The 25,170-nt window shown below is 46.7% G+C and overlaps 1 protein-coding gene across 1 annotated transcript in view; it reads right to left on the bottom strand.

The window, feature by feature from the left end:
* The window catches only part of CRTAP (cartilage associated protein), a 122,077-nt gene that overhangs the window by 11,581 nt on the left and 85,326 nt on the right, over nucleotides 1-25,170 (bottom strand). The window contains exons 5-6 of the mRNA XM_078688336.1: nucleotides 20,092-20,237; nucleotides 19,635-19,718 (exon numbers count right to left, since the gene is read on the bottom strand). Of these exons, the coding sequence (XP_078544462.1) occupies nucleotides 19,635-19,718; nucleotides 20,092-20,237 (230 nt within the window). The remainder of the gene's footprint in view (nucleotides 1-19,634; nucleotides 19,719-20,091; nucleotides 20,238-25,170) is intronic.

The following is a 25,170-nucleotide window of genomic DNA, read 5'->3' as shown; positions in this document are numbered from 1 at the left end:
AAGCCAGGAGACCTCGCTTGTTTTTTTAATTTTTGATATGGATCAGTGGATGCTCTGCAAATTTGCTGCAAAATTATTATTTTTCTTTGTTTTTTTAAGTTTTTGGTCCCTGGGAGAGTCCTTGTGGGACCCCACCACCAGGCCTATGGGGTCAGGGTATTCCTACCCTGCCTCCTCTGTGTTTTGTTTTACATTTTTCGTGGGACTCAGGAAAAGTCTTGAGTCCCAAGATGGCTGCCACCACTTCCAGGTTGTAGCGGTTGTAGCCAATAAGATCTCAGCATTAGATCTGTTGGACCTGCGAGAAATTGCATGGGGAAAATGCGTTTTGGGACTGTTCCCCCTCTTTTCTCAGTCCCTATTTGACGAATTACCCTGACCCTGAAGATTCGTCAAATGGCATCTAAGTTATTAGAAAAACAAAAAAACGCTCTTCCAATGGAAATGTAATCCTAACTATAGCTACCTACTGGCAACCGCAAGTAGGATATGGATATATATTACCCTCTGGCGGTCTCCGGTAGGAAGTTATAGATAGGACTATATGTTTCCATGCAAAAATATTTTGTTGACTTGCCTACGTCTTTGAAGCTATTTGACAAATCTTCATGAAAATTTACAGAAAAAGCGTGACGGTCATTCTAGTTGTGTATGGAAAGTTTCAGGGTGATCCTTCAAGCGGGGGCTGAGAAAAGGGGGTTTAAAAATTGTATTTTTCATGTTAATTCCCATAGGACCTTTAGCCAAGACTGCAGCCCGAACCGCTGGACAGAATTACACCAAATTTGGCAGAAATGTAGCTTTTAGTACACAGATCGTTCTTTTTGTTATTTGGTGTAAATCCGTTTAGTAGTCGCGGAGAAATTTAAAGAAAATCCAAATAAGTATATCTGCAATTGCAGCTAATTCACAAATAATGACGAGCTCGTGCAGGGAAATGCAGAGTTGGAATTGGCTGCCAACACTTTAACCAAGGAGAGTTAGCAGCCATCAGAAAAGAGCAATCAGGACGCCAGAAGCACTTGGTGGACAATAGAACTGTGCAGTAGAGATTTTCCCGCTGTTAGCCCTAATTCATGGGCATTTAATGAGAATCCTTCTAAATCTTCACTCTGATCGACACTTCCATTTTTTAATGTTGTTGCACTATTTTCTCTGGTTAAAAATATGCAAAGTAACCCAGCTATCCACCCGTGAGCAAGGTTTCGAGAACGCTGCAATGCGCTGGGTGTTTTCATATCCACATATAATGGAGCTGCACATCACGCAATAAAACTCCTTTATTATACACTGCCGTGAGTACATGCTTTTTGTCTCCGCATAAAACTTGGGCTGAGAGAAGTGTTGAAAAATATAATATAAATCTATATCTATATCTATCTATCTATCTATCTATCTATCTATCTATCTATCTATCTATCTATCTATATATATATATATATATATATATATATATATATATATATATATATATATATATATGGATAGATATATGCACTGATTTTTGGAAACAATTGCTAACGGCATGCACTATGTGTTTCCTAATTCATTCTGGTCTTTGAGTGAGGATTTATTTGTTGGTTTGGTTATCCACTTTGTGTAATGGATTTTTGAATCCTGCTATTAAAATAACTTCTGGGCACGTACATGTACATTGAGGGGTTGACTGTCATCTAAGCATAGTTCTGAGGATGGTTTTATTTATTAAACAGGAAACTGAAACACTGACGTGTTTTCACTACCTGCCACGTAAACTCGGACTACTTTCATCCATAGATTCCTTTCCCAGACGATTACTGGACTTTAACAGGGCAGGAGTGTACCACCATTAACATGTCCTCTATGAAAGGAACTCTGCCTTAAAGAACTTTATGGAGGGTCCTTTGAGTGCTGTGAGCTAGACAACCACTTTGTCATCTTTTGTTTTGATAACTTTTGTGATCAAGGATATTTGTTTTTACCTGTCGTAACAAGCAAATCATTTCATTTCACATATACGCCTCTGGATATATTTCCCTTTATTCAATGGAGTTTCTACACGATGATGGCAATGAAATTAATGAGTTAGGATTGTTTACATCTTTCTTAAATGGTTAATTGTATGTTCTTTTGAACGAACCCATTGTTTGCATCATTTTATGGTAGCTGTACACACAGACCCTAGCTCACAAGGCTGCCCTTTAATTTTCTTTCTCCATATATATATATCAGAGTCAAGGCTGTGTAGTGAAAAATATTCAATTTTGGAGTCAGGGATACTGATCCAGGAAGAGTGAAGCTCGCCATGAGGGATGTTCAAACTGTTTACGTATCTATATATGTCCCAAGCAACTGCAGAGTTTTTTTCATCATGTTAATTTCTCTTATTTACTCGCTATTTGGGTTTGAGTCACATTAAATAAAGGTCCAAAGTGAAGGTACACCGGCCAACATCATCCTATGTGTCTAGGTAAGTGAATTAAACTTCGATATGGGGCGACGGGAGTTCCTTTGTAAGCTGGGAGCAAAGCTCTGAATGATCGCAGGAGAGTTTGCTGGATTACCTAACATGGGCGACGGACCCTTTTCTTTAGTAGTTGTGAAAAAGCTAACTGTGGAGTCTCATCTTACAGGATGTAAACCAAAATAAATGGGAGAGGTGTTCTCTGAACTGGACCGTTTAGGATTATGGATGCACTGCACTGAGAGAAACGAAAATTCATATTCCAAGCCATGCTGCACAATTCCTATAAACAAACGATGTGTGGGTGTGTAGGAAAAAAAATCTACCAATTAAAAACAATTGCAGAATAAAAGTGTGTAAAGGGTAACAGGAACGAGATTGTGTTAGACCTAGCATTCTTGGTGGGGTTTCCACCTAACCTTTTGCTTTCAGACCTCCTGTTTTTGATGACTTCATTTTCCCGGCCTTAGGACTCTGCACACTTTACCAATATTAACCAGTGCTAAAGTGATTGTGCACGCTCCTTATAACATGGGAACACTGGCTTACACCCAATTGGTATGTTTAACTTACTTATAAGTCCCCTAATACTACTGAGGCACTACATGTCCCCAGGGTGTGTAAATTAATTACTACTAGTGGGACTACAGCACTGATTGTCCAACTCACATAAGTAGCGCTTGAAAACATGTCTCAGGCCCTTAGATTGCAGCCTGTGTGTGCAGTTTTAAACTGACATTTAAACCAGGCAAAATAACCTTTTGCCAGGCCCAAACCTTCCTTTTCAATACATACAAGTCGCCACTAGGGTAAGCACTAGGGAGCCCGGAGGGCAGGGTGCAATTTACTTAAAAAGTAGGATATGTACTTTTATACTTTACATGCCCTGGTAGTGAAAAAAACTCTTAACTTTGTTTTTCACTACTGCAAGGCCTACCTCTCACATAGGATAACACTGGAATTATCTTACTACGTTTTAGAAGTGTAATTTCCAAATGTAACAGGTAACCCTTCGTGTCTGGTGTTTCTTGAATTACAATTTAAAATCCTAACTTATGGTAAAGTAGGATTTTAAATTTGCAATTCTGAATATGCCACTTTTAGAAAGTTGGTATTTTCTTGCCTTAGCCATTTGGTGACTGCAGCCTGCCTCTGGTCACATCAGAGTGTAGCTGACAGTTGGGCTTTATGTATTCATCCAAGACAGCCACACACAATGGGGAGCTTAGGTGTGGCTGGATGGGCCATCACTGGCAGGGTGGATGGGAGGAGTTTGGCCCAGGCCCATGTACAAGTGTATAGGCTGTGTCATGTTGCCACACAAAGGGCTGCAGACCCCCTGTAGTTAGTCTGGAGTCAGTGCCAGGAAGGCAAGACATCTGTGCACTTCAAAGGCCTGCCTCTAGCAGCTTCTTCCCACTTCAAAGGCACAACTGTGCATAAATACTGACCTCCAAACACCACCACCTCAGTACACTTCTGGACTTGTGACTACTCTGCAGGAAGGAGGACTGCTGTGCTGCTACAAGGATTTCCCTCTGCTGGACTGCTGCTCTAAAAGCTTCTGCCCTGCTTCCTGTTACTCTCTTGCCTGGGGAAGAACAGAACAAGCAACTTAATCTTGAACCCAGGACCCCAGAATGACTCCATGGGCTTGTCTGCTAGCCTCCTGGTCTGAGCCTCAGGGACATAAAAGGCTCCCGAACCCGCTCCTGGACCTAGCTGCAACAAGTTTCTGACCCCAAAGGGGTGTATCTTAGGTTCTGGTCCCTTGGTGTGACTCACAGGGGCTGAAATCAAGCATTTGGGCTCTTTGCGACCGCAAATGGGCCTGTTTGCACTCAGACCACACTGCTCGCACCAGAAATCGGCATGAGCCGCCACCAAGCCCTTCTCTTTATTCTCCAGCGTTGACAGTTTGTGGGGGACCGCCAATGCGAAGCACCAGGTCACCCGTCCAGGATGCCTGGCCTGCTCTTCACTCCACCCTGACAGCCCACCACAACGCTCTTCTTGTGACCCTCTCCAACCCTAACAGGACTCTTGCCACAAAACTTGAGAACTTCGGGTGGACTAATTTGGGACTGTATCCAACCTGTGCTCCATCGCGGTCAGCCTGAACTTATGACTTTGACCCAGTCCAGCATGACTAAATAGTCCCGATTGGTGCTTTATGCTTTAGGCACTATTTTACACTTTGTTCTTTAAAAATGAATAACCGTTCTGATTTTTTGTCTTTTTAGTTTTTTTTTTTTTAGTACATTTTCAGCTATTTTTCTGACCTGGATGGTCAATTTTAGGTCTTGCCTAGCAGCGCGCATGCGCTGCTTGGAAAAAGATCTTTAGTCATCGATGCAGCTTTTGCCCTAAAAACGTGCATGCGTTCCATTGCCTTCAAAGGCAACGCATGCACGTCTGGCGATTCCCTTGCAGGAGCGAGCTTGACACCATATGTTTGTAATTAACTTACAAACACATGGTGCCCCTGGCTCGCTCCCGCAAGGGAAACACTTTGTGTGCTCTTGCACTCCACCCAACCCTCCCACTTGTAGCGCGAGGTGCTCTTTCGATAGTGTTCTTTAGCGGTGCCGACGGCTTCGAGCGCTCATGGGAACCATCAGGCAAATAAAAGCTCTACACACAAGCGTGTGCTTTACCACTACGAGGATCTGACCCGCCCCTTGATATGTACACATGTCTGCTTGCGCCCTCAGAGAGAAGAAGCCATGGCCATGCACTCACAGTGAGCCATGAACATTGGCGAGCAATGGACAATCCTTATGCGCCAAACATGCTTCTTCATGGGCCATCCACTGGTGCGTTTCTGGTCGCAATGCCATGGTGTCCAGCTGATGGTGCGGGCGGACTTCCATTACTGCCCCTTCTAGAGACTTCTGTGGCCCCTGGTTCATCTCTGGGTGGACAGCTAAGCCCAATGTTCCAGGCATGTTGGGGTGTCTGGTGGCCGGAACACTGCTGAGAGTCCAGCGGAAGCAGGATTGTAGGGCGGGCTTGTAGATCCAACAGTGACAAGTGCTGAGGGCACAACCGACTCAGACTCAGACACCCAGATCCTGTCTGCACTCCAGCACAGCCACAATAAGAAGCACTAACGGGGCCCCCATTGCACTGCTGTTGGCAGAGTGGCTTGTAATGGTAGTGGGTTCACACCCAGCTGTGTGGACAGACACAGCACTCCAGCACAGTCACAACCAGAACCACTAACGAGGCCTCAATCGCACTGCTGTTGTCAGGATGCCTTGTTATAGTTGTGGGTTCACACGCAGCTCTGGGCTTATAGGGAGCTGGAGTTTCACTTTCCCATACACAGTATGCAGGTCGCAGCGTGCTCAGTCCAGTGGGCTGAACACTAGGACTAGGTAACTAACCAGCACGGGAGGCATAAACCCTGTGGGCTTTTCCACAGCTGGGCAGCCATTGACCGACTCAACACAAGCAGTAACGGGACCAAAACACACATCAGGCCAAAGACTGAATTGTTAAATATCAGCGTCACTAACAAGTTACAGCAGGCCAAGGTTGAACTGCACTGGAAAAAACACCTAAGCAAACACTGATCGCAACTCACTGCGCGAAAATACAAAGACTACAACTCCCAGAGTGCACCAGGATGTTAAATGCAAGCCCAGCACTGAAAGCATGGTGCTGGGTCAACATGGGGCGATCTGGCCACACCCTAGTGGCAGAGGCCAGCATTCTCATCACTTCCCCGCGTGCCTCTCATGGGGTGAAGTAGCTTTTGAGCACACTCAGGTAATATCACGGACTTTATGGATGAAGCCGGAAGTGAGCTGGGATGCTGCACAGAGGAGGGAAGAGTTCAAATGTGATAATGCAGCTTCACAGCTGATGGGGAGCAAAGAAAGGAACTGAGCCAGACGGAGAGAAAGAAATGTATGAGGGGGGTGGGGGCTGCAGGGGGTCCCCAGGGGCACCACATTAGAACAACTAGAGCCGCTTACAAATAACATTATAGATGTGGCCCTGGAGCGCCCGTGCAGACTGTTGGGAAAATCCATATTCCTGTTGCCAATGCTTGTGTACCTGCCCCCCCTCCCTCCCGTCTGCTCCCCTTGCACACCCCTGCGACGGACACCGGTTTCACGTTTTCTCACCATGGCTGCATCTTCTCTCGCTTCACTGCTGCTTAAAAGAACTTCACATTTTTTAAACTGAACTACCAGGTTTTCCACAAACACCCTGTAAAATCATTCTCTATATCTAGATTTTCTCATGAAGTATCTTGACATTTTTGTATATTATGCTCACATTGCCTATGAATTCCAGTAACACAAGTCACTTCTCTATTGCACAGCAGCATAGCATTCTTTTTGTTGTGGTTTATGACTTCAGGCCACAAGGCGAACCGTCTTCTCAGAGCGATTGAAAAATCCTCAGACTTGGGTTACAAAGGGGCGGGGGAGGGGCACGTTCTCGTTTCTGCTCCTTTTCACGAACCCCGCCAGCTTTGCAGCTTCAAAAGAGACTAGAAATATGTCCCTCCCACGAGTGACAGCGCAGGTCCTGACTCCTTATCTTAGACATCCCTATTCTTTTATTTTTCATTCAAGAAAAGCGTATTGCAGTCCTAGAGGGAGAGTTACTGTGTCTTTTAACTTTCACTATAAACCATCTATGCGCTGCACTTCTTCTGTGTTCACACAGGTGCTGCGTCATGTTTGACTCCTGGGTTCTTTTTAGGTCTCACTAGAGCTAGCGCATGCACTGGTCTTTAGGTCTCGCTTGAGCCAGTGCATGCGCTGGACTGGCGAGACATTTAGTAAGTGGGTTTTTAAAGTGCTACCAAAGGCGGCCACCAGTTTGCTATTACGCGCAAAAGCGATCGCGCCTCGCTCCGCCTCTCCATGCAATTCTCTCAAGTCCAGGTTCTTCTCTCACCCTTTCTGCTGCTCTTCCCTCTGGTCTGGGCTTGTGATGTTGGTAACCCTGGCTGCTCTCACTTCTCTTTAGCAAACCCCTCCCCCTCACTAGCTTCCCTTTCCTGCTCCCACATTCGTGTTGTTTCATCAATGTGGGCTTCCGGTCTCTTCCTGGCATTACCCCCTTTATATAGCACAGTTCGGCACACACGCGACTGGCCCGCGCAAACCCCTGCTCCCTCCCCAGCCCCCCTCTCATTAACACCCACCGACCCAACAACGGTTTCTGCTCTCTGTTCTTACCTTCCCTCCTCCTCCGTCTCGGTTTCACTCTTCTCTGCTACCCCCACAGTGTGTGGCGCACTATTATCTCTACCTACTGCCTCCTTTCTGCTTTATTTTAAAGTTCCTTCACCCCCTCCTTGTTTCTCCCGTTTGATAGGTTTTCTGTGCATCTTGAGGGCCATAGGAAATAATAACATCTGTTATTTAGAGTGCTTAGAAAGAGGAAACGTGCTGTATCGAGCGCTATAAAAGTACACGTTTCTATTGCACTATTCATACTCCTAATCTGTGCCTTGGAAATGAGTTGTTTAACTCCATCAGTGACAATATCCCTTTCTCTAAACATTGGAACTTCTGAGGCCTGGAGCCTTTGAGAACAGCTGGCGGTGACCCGGGCCTGATCCTTTCGGTATTATGTGTCTGTTTTCCATAAACAGATGACTAATCATATCAGCCTGGAACGCAGCGCTCATAGCTGCCATTTCAGTAGAAGTTTATAAATGCAGGATACTTTATGTACTCTGTATCTCATGTCTTCCTGACCAGCCTCTGCAAGGCTGAGGAGCAGTCAGTCACACTGTGCTGCCCAGGCCCGCAACGTCCATTGGACTCAATGGGCTTCAGCCTACCCCCCCCCACCCCCTGTCGTGTGTGGCAGCCCGGGATGAGACAGCTTCCCGGGCGCACACACAGCCACACCCGAGCACTTCACAGGTCTTTTAAAGACGTTTTGCTTGTTAATGAGGCTTTGATGGGTTTTACCCCTTCTTAAGGCCCCTGCAGCTCCACTCTGCCTTTTGCTTGAATATGTGTAAAAGCATTGGAGTTTAAACGCTATTAATTGAATTCCTATATTCACCTAGTTGGGTGTGGTTACGTCCCTTATGTCGCGATTTATGATCTTCTATTAAAACTGCCAGACCTTTATTAACATTGTATGTGGGTGAGCTAAAATGTTTTTTGCTGATGTTTCCTACCACAGGATTAAAACAAGCATTGGCATAGCCAATAGGTCTCGCCTTTGGGACCTTAAATAAGTCTCTTATCTAGATAAACAGATATGTCATATACTCAAGTAAAAACAAATGAAAGGAGAGGTGATAAAACCAACTGCTTAGTTAGTTAATTCGGTACAAAAGGGGTTAGTTAATTCATCAATGCTCCAATCCATGGAACAGCATTTTTTGTTCATCTATTCGCTGCCGGAAATAAGCAGTCCAATTTAAAAGTTGCCCAGATCTTATAGTGCCTGGTCAAACTGGCTCTAGTCTGTGATAAACTATAACCCACTTCTGAAAAGGAAGGTGGATTCCAGGTTGCTAACAGTTTCCTGCAAACAGATACTGCATAAAGTGTCATAGGGATTGCACTGTCCCCAAAGAGAACTGTGCAGGGATGTACACGATAAACCTTCCTCATCAACTGACTCACAACAGAGAATAGTACATTCCCCCAGTGTACCGGCAAGTTTACCCAAAGGACAGTCTTTCACCTCATGGATCAAAGCAGCAAGGACATAATCCTTGATTGTCAGTGTTCCATTTAGCATTCTTGGCCAATCCACAAAGAGCATTTCACTGCCCATCTAGAAAGATAGCCTGGTCTTTTTTTCACTAAAATGTTCTAGAAAGCAGGTACAATTAGAGGTGTTTGGCCTTGATGGGATCGCATTAACTCTGTCCGGATGTCATGTTACTGGTACAGCCAGGTGGCAGTAAGCAGTAAATGAAGTACAACTCTATGATTAGTGGCAAGGGGAAAAAGTATGCATTGTGCATTAGGTGGATAATGTAATGATCTTTGCAGGACAATCAAAACTGCCCACTAAAAGCAGGACACTGCTGTGACAATCCAGCATCTTTTAGCTCTGACCCGTAAGAAGTTCCAGGTTCTTTTGTAGGAGCCTTTAGTCGTTTTCCTTTCTCTCTGTTCTCTAGTGAGGGCATTATTTATTGTCCATCGTATCACATGCTTATGGGGTCCAGCAAGTTTAGGACTAATGGTTGCTTCTCGGGGGGGGAGGGAGCGGGGGTGGATCTAGTAGTCTCCGATAAGAATCTAGACCGATTATTTTCCTCTATCCTGCCTGGATCCAGATTGACTAAGAGAGCAAAGTTCATTGGCCTCCATGAACTCGAGAAGATGGCAAGTAACCTCAATCACTAGAATCTTTCTCAGCAAGAAGAAGATTCTGATCAACCTCAAGTTAGTTTGGAACTTAAGAGCTGCTAAAGTTTTCTTGAGGTAGGGGGTGGCCATGCTTGTCGGAAGGGTGTAGTCAGGATCAAGATGAAGCTCAGAAATAGGGTTTTAAAGCACTTTCTGAATTACACCGACCTGCGTGGTTTGACTTAAAGGCGCAACAACGGAATCCTGTGGATTACGTCAACCATCTTATCTGGTCTCATAGGTAAGGGGGAGATCCATGCAGTGCTGAGTGTTGAAATTGATAAAACAGAGTTTGAAGGTAGCGATGATCAATTCACAGAAGTTAGCTATTTTTTAGATCAAATCATAGATGCTGATTTATCTGTGGGCATTAAAAAGATGTTCAGACTCCTTTGTAGGGTACAAAGACTGGGTGAAAAGCATGGAGGAAATATGATGGTGGTGCTGGAGAACGAGAGGAGAAGCCTTTTAGAGGATGCAACGAAGCTAAAAAAAACATTTTGAATCTAGAGACAATGCAAAACATTTTGCCTCAACTCCTGCCCAAGGACGCAGCAGCAAAGGAAAGAGCTGAAGCAAACAAAGTTCTTGCATACCTTCTTTGAGCATGTTACATCGTAGCTAACAAAAACCTAGGCCAGGGCAGACTGAGTTCAAGCGCTGCTTTCAAGCATGGAGACAGCAGATTTCACAAGCTCAAGTCAGCACAATGGCTGCTGGGGGTGCTCAGTTTTTATTTTTTTTCGTAAAACTTGTCCATTCTACTTATATAGGCATAACCCATTAAAAACCGACACACATGCTGAATCTCTTCTATCGTTTAGGACAGCCCATGCCCAGTATGGTGAGGTAAGGAAGCACCTTGACACTTTTGTTTGATTCTGTTTCACAGGGCACAAAGTGATTAAAACAGAACAAAAATCTGCGGGGTACAAGAGGGGTAAACTAGACAGAATGAAGGAATCTCAACTCCTGCTTTTTAATACAGATTTACATCGGGGTACTAGAAATATGCAGGTAACATCTCTTAGAATGTCAATAACAATTATCCTCCGACAAAAATGTGTTTATAAAAATATTACTTCCGTGGGAGAAGATATTCCACTATAAACTCTAGTGGGCGATATTTCTGGAAGCGGTATCTCGGGCACAGAATGTGTGCCAGCCGATGTATAGGACTTGAGATTCTGGTACTAAACCGCTAATAACCGTTTTTGGAGGAGATGGACACAACTATATCTGCTCTGTATAGTATACCATCAGTGATGGTAGGTTGTAGCAAATAGGTCACTGCCTCCCTCTAGTGGCAATACGCGACAACACACTATATATATTCTGTCTTTCATGTTATTCAGCGAGTTCTCGGTACGATCAATCTTTACTTGATATGGGCTATTACAGTGAATATCAAAATATACAACTACATTAATACAACTACATTAAATCATTAATGTTTTATTTCGCTAAACGTTTACTATTACCAGTTTTAGAGTTATAATCGAATTCTTGTCTTTTCTTTATTTTTATTTGTGGACAAAGATTCATACAGTTTCCTGATACATGTGCCAGCTTTCTCCGAAAGTACATTTGCCGGGTCACCGTTACATTTTATTTCAAGGGAGTGTGTGTGTATCTTTTTTTCTTTTTTCTTATTTGCTTGAAGGGAATTGTGATTTCAGGAAGAGCGCTGAAGTGGATGTCATTGGCCTTTTTTAACCACATAAAAGAGACCAGGACCGGGTCAATCTAGTTCCCCAGACAGTCCGCCCTTTACTGGTTCCACGCATGGTTTTTCTTATTCGTCTTTTCCTGTGGATACAATTTCTTAAACAAAAGCAGTCGAAATGTCGTTGTCTTTAGGCCCAGGTGCAAATTAGATTACACTGGCGTAATACACATAATATCGTGTTACGCCAAATTCCTTAAATTACACCATTACACTAGGATGCGTAATGCACCTCTATTTTTGGCAACATTATAGCACGGAAGTTCAGGAACAACCAGGAAGAGAACAGCTTCTATTTGCGGGCATTGCGTCTTATTTACGGGTATCCACAAGGAAATGCAGTATTGTGTAAAAAAATATCCCTACACAATGAAGGATTTGCATTTTTTAATGAAATTTTGCGTAATTATGTATAAGCAAATTAAATGAATTTCGCACACCTGACACCTGTACTTAGCATCCGGTTCAAATAGACTTTTTTGCGATGCAAACGGCATTCTTCAAGAGCAACTGGGGTAACGACAGAAGCGGAATCTTTCACGCCACAAGAACTTGGGCCTTCCCTTCATCCAACTCAGACTATCCGCAAACTGAAATTCAGCCAAAAACAGGCAGAGGCCAGGTCAGTGGCCAGGCTCTGCAGGGCCCTCATTCCAAGCACGAGCACTCACTATCTTTTTTCATAACCCGGTTTTCCATGGAGCTCTTCAAGATGGCTGTACTCTGAGCGGGATGTTGATGCATTGAGTGCAAGCCCTGTGTGGACTCTAGCCGTGGGTAATCCACAGCAAGTGCCCGCAGGACCCACCCTACTGCGGTCTTTTTGATGCCCTGCTGTAAGTTGCACATTTTGAATTTTCAACGATTTAAAAATAGACAATAAGACGTCACACACCTCCTCTAAATGACTCAATTAAGAGTATTCACCGGTGTATTCGAACGTACTTTGAGGTTGCCGTGAACTCAAAAAGACCAAGTACATGCATTTCTTACCAGCCGTTTGGTCACCAAATATCTTGAACCTTTTTCGATTCATTATTGACAACTTATTTGTTAGTGAATACATACATTTGTTCTTTCTTCAAAGGGTTTTTCACCGCCCGCTGGAATCAAGCACATAACGAATCTACTGTTAAACTACATATAAATACACCCACACGTTTTCCGATGTTCCATTGGTGTAAAATTGTTTCGAGTGGGTGGCTTGGATCCCTTTGCGTGTTTTCCATGGTTTTCCTTACACAAATTATATCATCTCTCTAGTGTTGGGAGTAGAAGCAGGGCAAAGGGCCAAGATTCTATGATGTGAGGACTAATGCACCATACACCCATAGGAAATGGTGTGTGGGGGAGGGGGTGCCACTGCCAGGTGATGCAGAGGGATCATAATGGAAATGGGCAGGTGCCTCACTACTCAAAAGGAAAACTAAAATGATAACGTATCGTTATCATTTTAGTTTTCAGTAAATCTCGGTCGGGGCTGGCAGTCGCCTCACAATAGGGTCTTATGGGGCACCTAATTTCATGGTGGAAGCTGCGCCTTTTAACTTCCTAGCTAGAAGGTGGAATGGAGAGAGGTCTGGGCTGAGAACAAATAATTCTCGCATACCCACCCGTGCGCAAGTTGAATTTCCACTGCGAGCCACAAGGTGGCGGGATTGTCAAAAACTTGGGATTCGGAATTCGATAAGGTACAACAGAAATGAAACCACAAAATAAACTCTGGGAGAACATGTAGTTGCCTCGTTCACGGAAAGGCTCGTTCACGGAAAGGATGCGAGTACTCTGTGCCCTATCTGAAGAATATTTGGATAGACAGGAATGGTTTAAAATTAGCCACATGGATCGCAAAAACGCCTCCTGGTCAGAGACCTGCTCTTCCCACGCAGCTCCGCTGTCAAGCGCCTCTTCTGCCTCTCTCTGCCTTTTCTGCCTGCTTTCTCCATTGCTGCCTTCTGCCTGCTGTCTCCGTTTCTGCCTTCTGCCCGTTTTTCTGCCTCTGCCTTTTGCTCTGTTTTCTGCCTCTGCCTTCTGCCCCGTTTTCTGCACACTATCTGTTTTAAAATCCACTCTATTCTGTTCTCCTCTGTTCATGCCCACACCTGCCCCTCTTTCCCCCGCCGCTGCTGGTTTCCCACCTCCCGCTTTCCCGCCTCCCAGCTGCGCTTCCCACCCCCTCCGCTACTTAATGGCAGCAGCTGTGCAGCCACGCAATGGACGCGCCGAAGGCGTGCCAAAGGCAAGCCCGTCTGCGCTAGTCCGCGACCTGAACGCTGCCAGCACCAGGGACCTTGGTTCACCGGCCATCCTCCGCTACAACCTCCTCACACTTAACCCCGGAAGAAACAACAACTGCCAGAGATAGACGCCGACCACCACCCACGGCCAGTTCCACTGTAGACACTGCCGACAATCCTTCACCATCAACAGCCCCCCCACGACCGCCAAACCCACGCCGGACTCCTGCACCACCGAAGCCCTGTGTAATAATCCAAATATAATCCAATAATGTATAAAGACGATTTATTGGCAGCGCGGCTTCACATCTGCTCAGGTTGAACTTCAGTGGCAACTGAAGCCAAAAGATGGAATGTAGACTGCAACAATCCAAGTGGAATGTAGAATTCCACACAAAAGATACACAGTGAATGCAATGTCATGTATAACGTGAACACATATACAGAATATATACCATGAGATAACACCCTAACATGCACACTTCCCAAATTGGGCACTCTCCACAGACACGCCACTGATATCAGGGACCTGCTCAACACCATCTCGCCAGACGTCACCTTTTTCACAGACACATGAACCAACGCCACCTCCATCCCCGACGGATACAAGATCCAAAGAAAGGACAGCCCCCACTGCCCAGGAGGACTCGCCATCGTACACAAGAGCTCCCTCTGACTCTCCACCTCCAGCACAAGCGACCCCCTCTCCACTTCCAGATCAAACCAGCCCCAGACCGACGCTACGCGGGACCCTCATCTACAGACCCCCCCAGGCCTCGCGCCTCTTCCGCCACAACCATAACCGACCTTGTCGCACCCCACGCCATCACCTCCACGGACTTCATACTGATTGGAGACCTGAACTTCCACCTCTACAACCTCAGGGACCCAGACTCCACCACCCTCCTTGACAACCTCTGACTGAAGCAGCTCATCACCATCACCACCCCCACCCACAAAGCCGGACACACACTCGACCCCATCTTTGCAGGTGGGACGAACATCTGCTTCAGCCACACCACGCAGCCCCTCCGGACAGACCACCACTGCGTACACTTCACCTTCAACACCACCACAGCACCCAAACCGGGTGCCCGAAGAAACTGGAGCAAGATCACAGAAGAACTCCTCCACGCCACCCTCCTCCACGTCCCCCCCCCCCAGCACGACCAACGCCAACTCCGCAGCAAAAGAACTACACGCTGTATCGCCAGCCCCAGACAAGCTCGCACCCCTCCACCACCCCGTCAATCAACGCCCCGTAAAGGTAGCCTGATTCACCGCCGACCTCCAAGAAGCCAGGCGCTCCCTCAGATGCCTCGAGAAACTCTGGTGGAACAAAACCAGAACAAATATAGGAACGCCATGAATGAATACCACCAGCGCATAAGAACCACACATCAAGAACAAAATCCACACCAACGCCAGCAATGCAAAGAAACTATTCAACGTCATACAGCAGTTCACCAAACCCCCCAGCGAAGCCATGGACGTCCCTCCATCCCAGGACCTATGCAACAAGCTCAGTTCCTACTTCCATATGAAAATCAAGGCCCTCTACAACAACTTCAACAAACAGACTCCCGACACCACCACCCTGACCACCACCGACAACCAACCGATCATCACTACCTGGAAACCGGCTACCACTGAAGACACCACGAAGACCATGAAGAACACCCACTCAGGAGCTCCTACAAACCCCTGCCCACTGCACATCTATCACAGAGCTGCCGCCGCCATAGCTCCTGAGATAAGCCGGACCATCAACACTTCCCTCAAATCCGGCATCTTTCCCGAAGACTGGAAGAGGGCAAAAGTCAAGCCCCTCCTCAAGAAATCCTCAGCCGACCGAACAGACCTGAAAAACTACCGTACCATCTCTCTCCTTCCCTTCGCAGCCAAAGTCACAGAGAGATTCATCAATGCCAGCTGACCATCTTCACCGAAGAGAACGCCATCCTAGACTCCTCCCAGTCTGGATTTTGCAGCAACCACAGCACTGAGACCGCCCTCCTCGCCGCCACCGATGACATCCACATGCTACTCAACCAAGGTTACGCCACTGCCCTTACCCTACGAGACCGCTTCGCAGCCTTCAACATTGTCTCACATCGCACCCAGGCCAACGGACCACGCCCAGAACCTCGGCATCATCCTAGACTCCTCCCTCAGCATGACCTGCCAGATCAACGCCGTTGCCTCGACTTGTTTCAACTCCCTCCGCATCCGCCTAAAGACCTTCAAGTGGATCCCAAACGAATGCAGAAAGACCGTCACTCGCGCACTACTAACAAGCAGACTGGACAACGGCAACCCACTCTCCGCTAGAATCAACAATACATTGCTACGCAAGCTCCAAACCATCTAGAACACCGCAGCCAGACTTATCCTTGGAACCCCACGACACGAGCACATGACCCCACACCTACGCGACCTCCACTGGCTGCCCATCGAGAGAGGGTAACCTTCAAGCTACTCACCCACACCTACAAATCCCTCGACAATATCAAACCCAAATGCCTCCACGAAAGAGGCTCCTTCCACACACCCAAGAGGAACCTCTGCTCCATCTACCTCGCACTGGCAGACACCCCATGCATCCGCAGAACCAAAGCAGGCAGTAGATCCTTCTCCTACATCGCAGCAAAGACCTGGAACAAGCTCCCAGTCAACATCAGACGCTCCCCCACTCTGAACACCTTCAGGAAGAGACTCAAGACCTGGCTCTTCGACTGACCCGGAACTGCCAGCGCCTGGAGACCCTCAGGGGCGAGTAGCGTGCTTTACAAACCACTGATTGATTGATACGCGTGACCTCTGTCATGACTGACTGAAGCAAACTATGGCGCTGACGACAATCCAGGGTACGTGTACATTTTATTTTCCAATTCAGCTAGGCATCTTAAACACTGTCCAGTGAAAAATAAAAGGAAGGTCTGGTTGCAAAATCTCACAACCGCCCTGCGCAGAGACACCAGGAGAAACGCTTAATCAGTGAACATAAGATAATATTTTGTTTAATACACAGAATATAATTTCCCATAACAAGTCTCTGCTTACCGTTCAATTGGATGGAATGGAATTCAATAATGCGCAAAACCACCTGTCAGTACCAGATATTGACCCCAGATGGGGAAGTGACACAACACACACGAAGGAAAATGTCACCAATATATGGATTGATGTGCAGAAGAAGAAAGGGCGATTTGTGTGTCGTGTGTTCTTGTCTGAATAGATAAGTCAAAGTAAAGTTGGTGATTCTCTGATGATCAGAGTTTGGGTGCAATAAATTAATGCAAATCATTATTTAACTGCTACAAGCGGGGCAATGTGTTGAACTAACATAATTAACGTTTGAAAAATTGTGAACATTTTGTTCAATAGGCACAGTGCACACTAGAGCAGGTTCATCCTGTTCATGGTCTGAACTAACATTTCTGCCAGAAATAAAAGGGCCTGAAATGTGTATCCACCGATTACCCAACAATGGCTTAAGAAGTGTGTACGCAGTCTTAAGGTGCCAGCCAATGCATATTGGCATTTATTAGCACATTAATAACAGGTGATGGTCAGAGGGATTAACCTGCTCACCCAGGAACGGGATATTAACTAGCATTAAGTTAATGTGTTCCGCTGCGTTCAAGGATGTGTTGTGTACTACAACATCAGGCAGCCGCAGAGTGAATCCCAGCGTTGCTGCTACATCTCTCTCCTAAATGTTCTACTCAGGTCACAGCACACTACTACAACCCAACACAACAATAGGGCAATCCACTATTTCCCAAGGAACTGGGTATATTCAATAACAAGACGTAAGTGATCCTTGAGGACTCATTTAACGTTTTTTAGAATTTTGAATTTGTCACATCATTGAACATAATTCCACATAACTCAAGAAATGTTATCAAAACATATATTTTTTATTGTAGATTTGATCTAGACACATATTCAAATATCTTTACAACAAAGCATAGGATCATGATCCATCAGTCAAATCATGTATGGCAACTCAATGTCTACTGCCTCATTGTTTCTAACATATGCAGTAGTATCTAACTCTTACTGCACAAAAATATATGGGCAATGTTAACACTTTAGCCATATATTAAAATTAATTATCAGTATATATGCAGTTCAAACACATTCACTGGTAATTGTATATACAAAAGAAGTGTTGTTGCGTCGACGTTTCGGTCTCACAATTTGTAAATCCTCAAGACCATACTCAGGACATGTGTTGCACCATGAATAGAGACAACAGGTAATTAAAACCTCAACCGTAGTGTCCTTCCGCCTCTTTTTATGGTAGGTACAGGAAGACTGCACTTTAATCTGCCAGTATTTAATTTGAGGAACGCTGTGTAAATCTGTCCTCTGCTCGGTGAGCAGAGGAACATTTGACCTCATCCCTCCTCCTCGGAATAAGAGTTTTCTGACAACATTATTGAACGGGCGGCGTTACCTTTAGGATTAGTGGCCTTTACACTCATTAGCAAGCCTGGTCTTCAGCTTTGAAGTCATTACATGGCGGGCTGGCAACTGTATCATGACAATGGCTAGTAAATGTTCATATATGATATAATACAATCCAAATACATCAACATTCTGTGGCCTACATGGCTCCTGATTAAACACCCAAAGGATATTTAGTAGGAAAGGGGCAGAACAACGCAGCATCAGCAACCCGTGCCCGAACACCAGTGCTACCATGCTTACCATACCCACGCGTGTATGTGGTTAAGGCATATGGCGGTCTAGTTGTCTGGAATGGGGGGCCAAGAACAGGAAGGATCGGGAGAGGACGCGGTGAGGTAAGTGGGGGTGGGTTCAGGCGATGTTTTTAGGGCTGGAGGGGGTCATGATATTTTTTTAGGGCTGGGGAAGTTTTTAGGGCTGGAACAGTTGGTTTTCAGGAGGGTGGGGGTAGTGTTAGGTCTCAGGGCGAGGAGGAAGAGGTATTTTTTGGGCCCCTGCAGTTTTAGGACTTAGGGCAGGGGCCAGGGATTGGGTTAGTTCTTTGGGTTGCGGGGTTGCGGGGGGTGTTTTAGGGTTCAGGGCTGGTGTCCGAGTATATTTTTGCCCTGGGGGCGTTTTATGGATTAGAGTGAGGGGCACGGGTATTAATTTTTGACCTTGCATATGTCTTTGCCATACATGTCTTAGCTAGGCATATTTTGTTTTAACAGCACACACTGTAAAGGAATATTCGTGGTTAAGAATTGAGTGGTTAAGACTGCGTGAAATCAGCATGCGTGGTTCCATCACACAACCATATTTAGTATGGCTCGTCTAGAAAACATCTGACTAGTAAACTAACTTTAGCTTTAGGAGCTCCCTCCCACCAGACTGCATGATCGTTTTAGCTGCTGCCAGGCTGAATGATAAACTGCCTCAACCAAAGTTAAAACTTCATACCATTTAAGGTCACTATTTTGGGTAGGACTTCCTACTGGCCAAGTAACTAACTTTTTTTGATGGAGGCGTAATTCCGCCTGGTTCAGTTTGCATGTTCAGAAGTGACATAAAGGAGTCTTACTCTACTGCTGCCCCACCCAAGACCACGTGCATGTACCATATGATCTGACACCTTAGTGAACTTTGTAGGCTAAAATAACCACAATTGGATGCGGCAGGTTGAATCTGCAGATAATCATGGTTCCGAGCAGCTTACCGGGTATCCACGAGATACTCGGAGGCACAACAGCTGAAATGTGCACTACTGGCCAAACTGGGATGACAACTGTGGCTGGAAGGGTTCCTAACATGGGCTGATCACATACTATGTATGGCCCAGCAAAAGATGCCCTAAGATTGCATCAATAATAAGAAGACATGGTTACATGCCCAGATCCAGCGCATTCAAAACCTACCTCGTCGTCATCCGTGAGGTTCTGCTTAGAAAACTCATACAGTTCCTTCTGCTGGGTGGTGATGTTATAGTAAAGAACGGCATCCTAGAAAACAAAAAAAATGCACACATATGTACACATGAGCGGCGCAAAGATTAAATGACATGTAAACGTACAAACTAACCTTCGGACACAGACTTCTAAAAGTACCATATTTTTGGGGTTGAAATGTTAACCTATACTCAACTTCAACGCAAAATCTTTCTCCCTTAAAACGTGCGGATGGTGTGGGGTGTAGTGGGGATGTAGTGTAGGGAAAATGGTGTGTAGTGGGAAAAGCCCTCTCTTAAAGGCCTGAAACTCCGAGGCACGAACGCAACTAGCTGAAAGAATGTAGTCTTTCTATAAACACTGCATATAGATAAGTATGTATATACAATATTACATATACAAAAGCATTACACAGTACTTCACTTACCGCCCTGGGCAGAAAATCCTCGTCTGTTAGTCCCCATTTGTCTCTATGGTACTGGTAATAGACCAGGTTCTGTTTCATCACTTGGTCTTCCTGGTCGAAGAGCAGGTAGCTGGCCACGCAGGGAGCAGCGTTCTTCAGGTCATTCACTAAGAGGAAAAAAGACATGCAGAGAAAGGAGAAGAAAAAAAACAGTAAACTCTTATTTCAAGTTAATATCACATCGAAACGTACGGCTACATCACTTCATGGGTTATCCCATCCATCTAATATAAGATGTATGTCATGGTTAAACGTTTAACACTTCACAAAAAATGCTAAACTCGACTGGCTGCAAATGACAAAGGTTCTTATCAATTCTATTCATATCAAAGGCTTCTGAAAGGTAGAAAGCTGCATCACCCCGCTATGATTTAACCCTACGACCGTCTGGTCTCACACAAGTACATTCAACAGGAATATGAACCACTGAACTAGCCATAAGTCCAACCCAGGGCTCTTTTAATGCGCTATATCCTTAGTATCAGCACTCGGTTATGAACTTTATTTATATTTTATCCTGCACTTCTGCAGGTCAAATGTGCCACTCTTAGCACTGCTGCATTGCGTTTGGACTGGTCTTCTGTGCACTAGAAGGGTGCACCGCCATCCTCTGCTGGGGTGCAATGCAAACGCAGTAAATATGGGACAACGGACCACACAAACTATTGCACTGTCAATATATAGGTGACCGTCACTGTTGCTGCCAAAGAGTGTAACTACCTCCGGTCCTATCGGAAATGTAAGCGGCACAGTAAGGGGTTAATTCTCCAAAGGCATTCTGGTAGATTTAGTAGGGTGACCAACCGTCCGTAAATTTCACGGACAGTCCGTAATTTCGGTCGTCTGTCCGTTGTCCGTGAAGGATTCTTTAACGGACGCCATTTGTCCGTAATTTTAACCGGGCACCGGTCCCACCACCCTAACGCCAGCACAGCTTGCACCCACATCCCTTCTTCACTCCGATGCTGCACTAAAGCTCCTCAGCCCCGCAGCATTGGAGAGGCACAGCAGGGTGGCAACCCTCACACCTCCAGCCCTTGATGACCTGTTAAGAGGTGCTTCGAAGGTGACAGAGAGGGAGGGGCTGCAGCTTTAGTAGCAGGGGCATCTATTCAGATGCAGACAGCCCTGAATGCGTCGGTCTCTGCAATTTAGAGGGGGCCTCACACATTCCATTTCTACCCAGGGCCACAAACACCCTAGACCCAGCCCTGATTACACCGGTCACAGAGCTTAATTACTGTCACTAAATTTTAAGTAAACGTCGGTTCTTCAAACATGCAGTCTATAAAGTAATAAAATAAAGAAATGGCACAATCGCACCCACACTGATTAACAAAGTGTGGAGGACAATCAGTTAAACCAGTTCTCTTGGAGTATCTCCTGTAAGTACAGTACATCACAGTGGGGGGTGGCATTTTGGACAGAGAGCCTGTCTTCTCGTTGTCTTGTGCAGGAGGGGGGCGAGGAGCCCAAGTTGATACTAGAATACTGCATGCCCACCCCTGTGCCCACCCTGGTGGATCCTGTTCACTCTCCTGCCACCCCTCAGTGATGGCTCCTGTCCCCCCATGTGTTGGCTCCAGCCCAACCCCGCCCTCCCCCCGCCTGTGATGACTCTTGTCCCCCCCCTGTGGTGGATCCTGTCTCCGCCCTGGGTGGCTTCTGTCCCAGTCCTGGAACGGCTCCTGCAGCGAGGGTGAAGTTCTTGATGGGCCTCTTCTCAAAAGGGCTCAGCTCAAAATTAATATGAAAAGGTGGGTGAGTGAGGAAGGGATGGGTGAAGGGCTGGCTGAATTAGTGAAAGGTTGAATGGATGAATGAAAGATTGAATACATGGATAATGAGAGAGGATGGATGGATTGATGAGTGAGGGGAAGGATGGATGAGAGAAAATGTAAATAGCTGGATGTATGGGTGGAAGGGTAGCTGGATGATGGATGAGGGAAAAGATGGATGAGGGGAAGGATGATGGATGAGGGAGAAGGATGGATGGATGGATGGATGGGAATGATGGATGGATGGGTGAGGGGAAGGATGGATGGATGGGTGAGGGGGAAGGATGGATGGTGGATGAAAGGAAGGATGGATGAGGGGAAGGATGGATGGATGAGGGGAAGGATGGATGATGGATGAAAGGAAGGATGGATGATGGATGAAAGAAAGGATGGATGAGTGGAAGGATGGATGGATGAGAGGAAGGATGGATGGATGGTGAGGGGAAGGATGGATGGATGGATGAGGGGAAGGATGGATGGATGGATGAGGGGAAGGATGCATGGATGGATGAGGGAAGGATGGATGAGGGGAAGGATGGATGAGGGGAAGGAAGGATGGATGAGGGGAAGGATGGGTGGATGAGGGGAAGGATGGGTGGATGAGGGGAAGGATGGATGAGGGAAGGATGGATGAGGGGAAAGGATGGATGGATGAGTGGAAGATGGATGGATGAGGGGAAGGATGGATGGATGAGGGGAAGGATGGATGGATGAGGGGAAGGATGGATGGATGAGGGGAAGGATGGATGGATGAGGGGAAGGAAGGATGGATGAGGGGAAAGGAAGGATGGATGAGGGGAAGGAAGGATGGATGGATGAGGGGAAGGAAGGATGGATGGATGAGGGGAAGGAAGGATAGATGGATGAGGGGAAGGAAGGATAGATGGATGAGGGGAAGGCTGGATGGATGAGGGGGTGGATGGATGGATGAGGGGATAGATGGGTGGATGAGGGGATGGATGGTTGGTGAAAGGATGGATGGATGGATGATGAGGGGGAAGGATGGATGATGAGGGGAAGGATGGATGGATGGATGATGAGGGGGTGGGTGGGTGAAAGGATGGATGATGAGGGGAAGATGGATGAGGGGAAGGATGGATGATGGATGGAAGGAAGGATGGATGATGGATGGAAGGAAGGATGGATGAGGGGAAGGATGGATGGATGAGGGGAAGGATGGATGGATGAGGGGAAGGATGGATGGATGAGGGGAAGGATGGATGGATGAGGGGAAGGATGGAAGAGGGGAAGGAAAGGATGGATGGATGAGGGGAATGATGGATGGATGAGGGGAAGGAAGGATGGATGGATGAGGGGAAGGCTGGATGGATGAGGGGATGGATGGATGGATGAGGGGATGGATGGATGGATGAGGGGATGGATGGATGAGGGGATGGATGGGTGGGTGAAAGGATGGATGGATGATGAGGGGGAAGGATGGATGGATGATGAGGGGAAGGATGGATGATGAGGGGAAGGATGGATGGATGGATGATGAGGGAAGGATGGCTGGATGATGAGGGGAGGATGGATGGATGATGAGGGGGGTGGGTGAAGGATGGATGATGAGGGGAAGATGGATGAGGGGAAGGATTGATGAAAGGAAGGATGGATGAGGGGAAGGATGGCTGGATGAGGGGAAGGATGGATGGATGAGGGGAAGGATGGATGGATGAGGGAAGGATGGATGGATGGATGAGGGGAAGGATGGATGGATGGATGAGGGGAAGGATGGATGGATGAGGGGAAAGATGGATGGATGAGGGGATGGATGGGTGGGTGAAAGAATGGATGGATGAATGGATGGATGGGTGGGGTTGAAAGGATGGATGGATGATGAGTGGGTGGGTAGAAGGATGGATGGATGGATGATGAGGGGAAGGGATGGATGAATGGATGAGGGGGAGGAAGGATCAATGGATGAGGGGAAGGATGGATGAGGGGAAGGATGGATGGAAGGATGAATGGATGAGGGGAAGGATGGATGAGGGGAAGGATGGATGGATGAGGGGAAGGATGGATGGATGAGGGGAAGGAAGGATGGATGGATGAGGGGAAGGTTGGATGAGGGGATGGATGGATGGATGAGGGAAGGATGGATGGATGAGGGAAGGATGGATGGATGAGGGGAAGGATGGATGGATGAAAGAATGGATGGATGGATGATGAGGGGAAGGATGGATGGATGGATGATGACGGGAAGGATGGATGGATGAGGGGAAGGATGGATGGATGATGAGGGGAAGGATGGATGGATGATGAGGGGAAGGATGGATGGATGGATGAGGGGAAGGATGGATGGAAGGATGATGGATGGGTGGATGAGGGGAAGGATGGATGGATGAGGGAAGGAAGGATGGATGGATGAGGGGAAGGATGGATGAGGGGAAGGAATGATGGATGAGGGGAAGGAATGATGGATGAGGGGAAGGATGGATGGATGAGGGGAAGGATGGATGGATGAGGGGAAGGCTGGATGGATGAGGGGAAGGATGGATGGATGAGGGGATGGATGAGGGGATGGATGGATGAGGGGATGGATGGATGGATGAGGGGATGGATGGATGGATGAGGGGATTGATGGATGAATGGAATGGATGGGTGGGTGAAAGGATGGGTGGATGGATGATGAAGGGGAAGGATTGATGGATGAGAGGGGAAGGATGGATGGATGATGAGGGGAAGGATGGATGGAATGATGAGGGGAAGGATGGATGGATGGATGCTGAGGGAGTGGGTGAAAGGATGGATGGATGATGAGGGGAAGGAGGGATGGATGGATGATGAGGGAATGGATGGATGATGAGGGGGTGGGTGAAAGGATGGATGGATGGTGAGGGGAAGGATGGATGGATGAATGAGGGGAAGGATGGATGGATGGATGAGGGGAAGGATGATGGATGGATGAGGGGAATGATGATGAGGGGAAGGATGGATGGATGGATGAGGGGAAAGGATGGATGGATGAAGGGGAAGGATGGATGGATGAGGGGAAAGGATGGATGGATGATGAGGGGAAGGATGGATGGATGGAGGGGAAGGATGGATGAGGGGAAGGATGGATGGATGAGGGGAAGGGGTGGATGAGGGGATGGATGGATGAGGGGAAGGATGGATGGATGAGGAGGAGGATGGATGAGGGAAAGGAATGGATGAGGGGAAGGATGGATGGATGAGGGAGGATGGATGGATGAGGGGAAGGATGGATGGATGAGGGGAAGGATGGGTGGATGAGGGGAAAAATGGATGTATGATGGGAAGG

The sequence above is a fragment of the Lissotriton helveticus genome, chromosome 4_1 (genome assembly GCF_964261635.1).
Source record: "Lissotriton helveticus chromosome 4_1, aLisHel1.1, whole genome shotgun sequence".
Taxonomy (NCBI): domain Eukaryota; kingdom Metazoa; phylum Chordata; class Amphibia; order Caudata; family Salamandridae; genus Lissotriton; species Lissotriton helveticus.
This window is presented reverse-complemented; position numbering and strand designations above follow the sequence as displayed.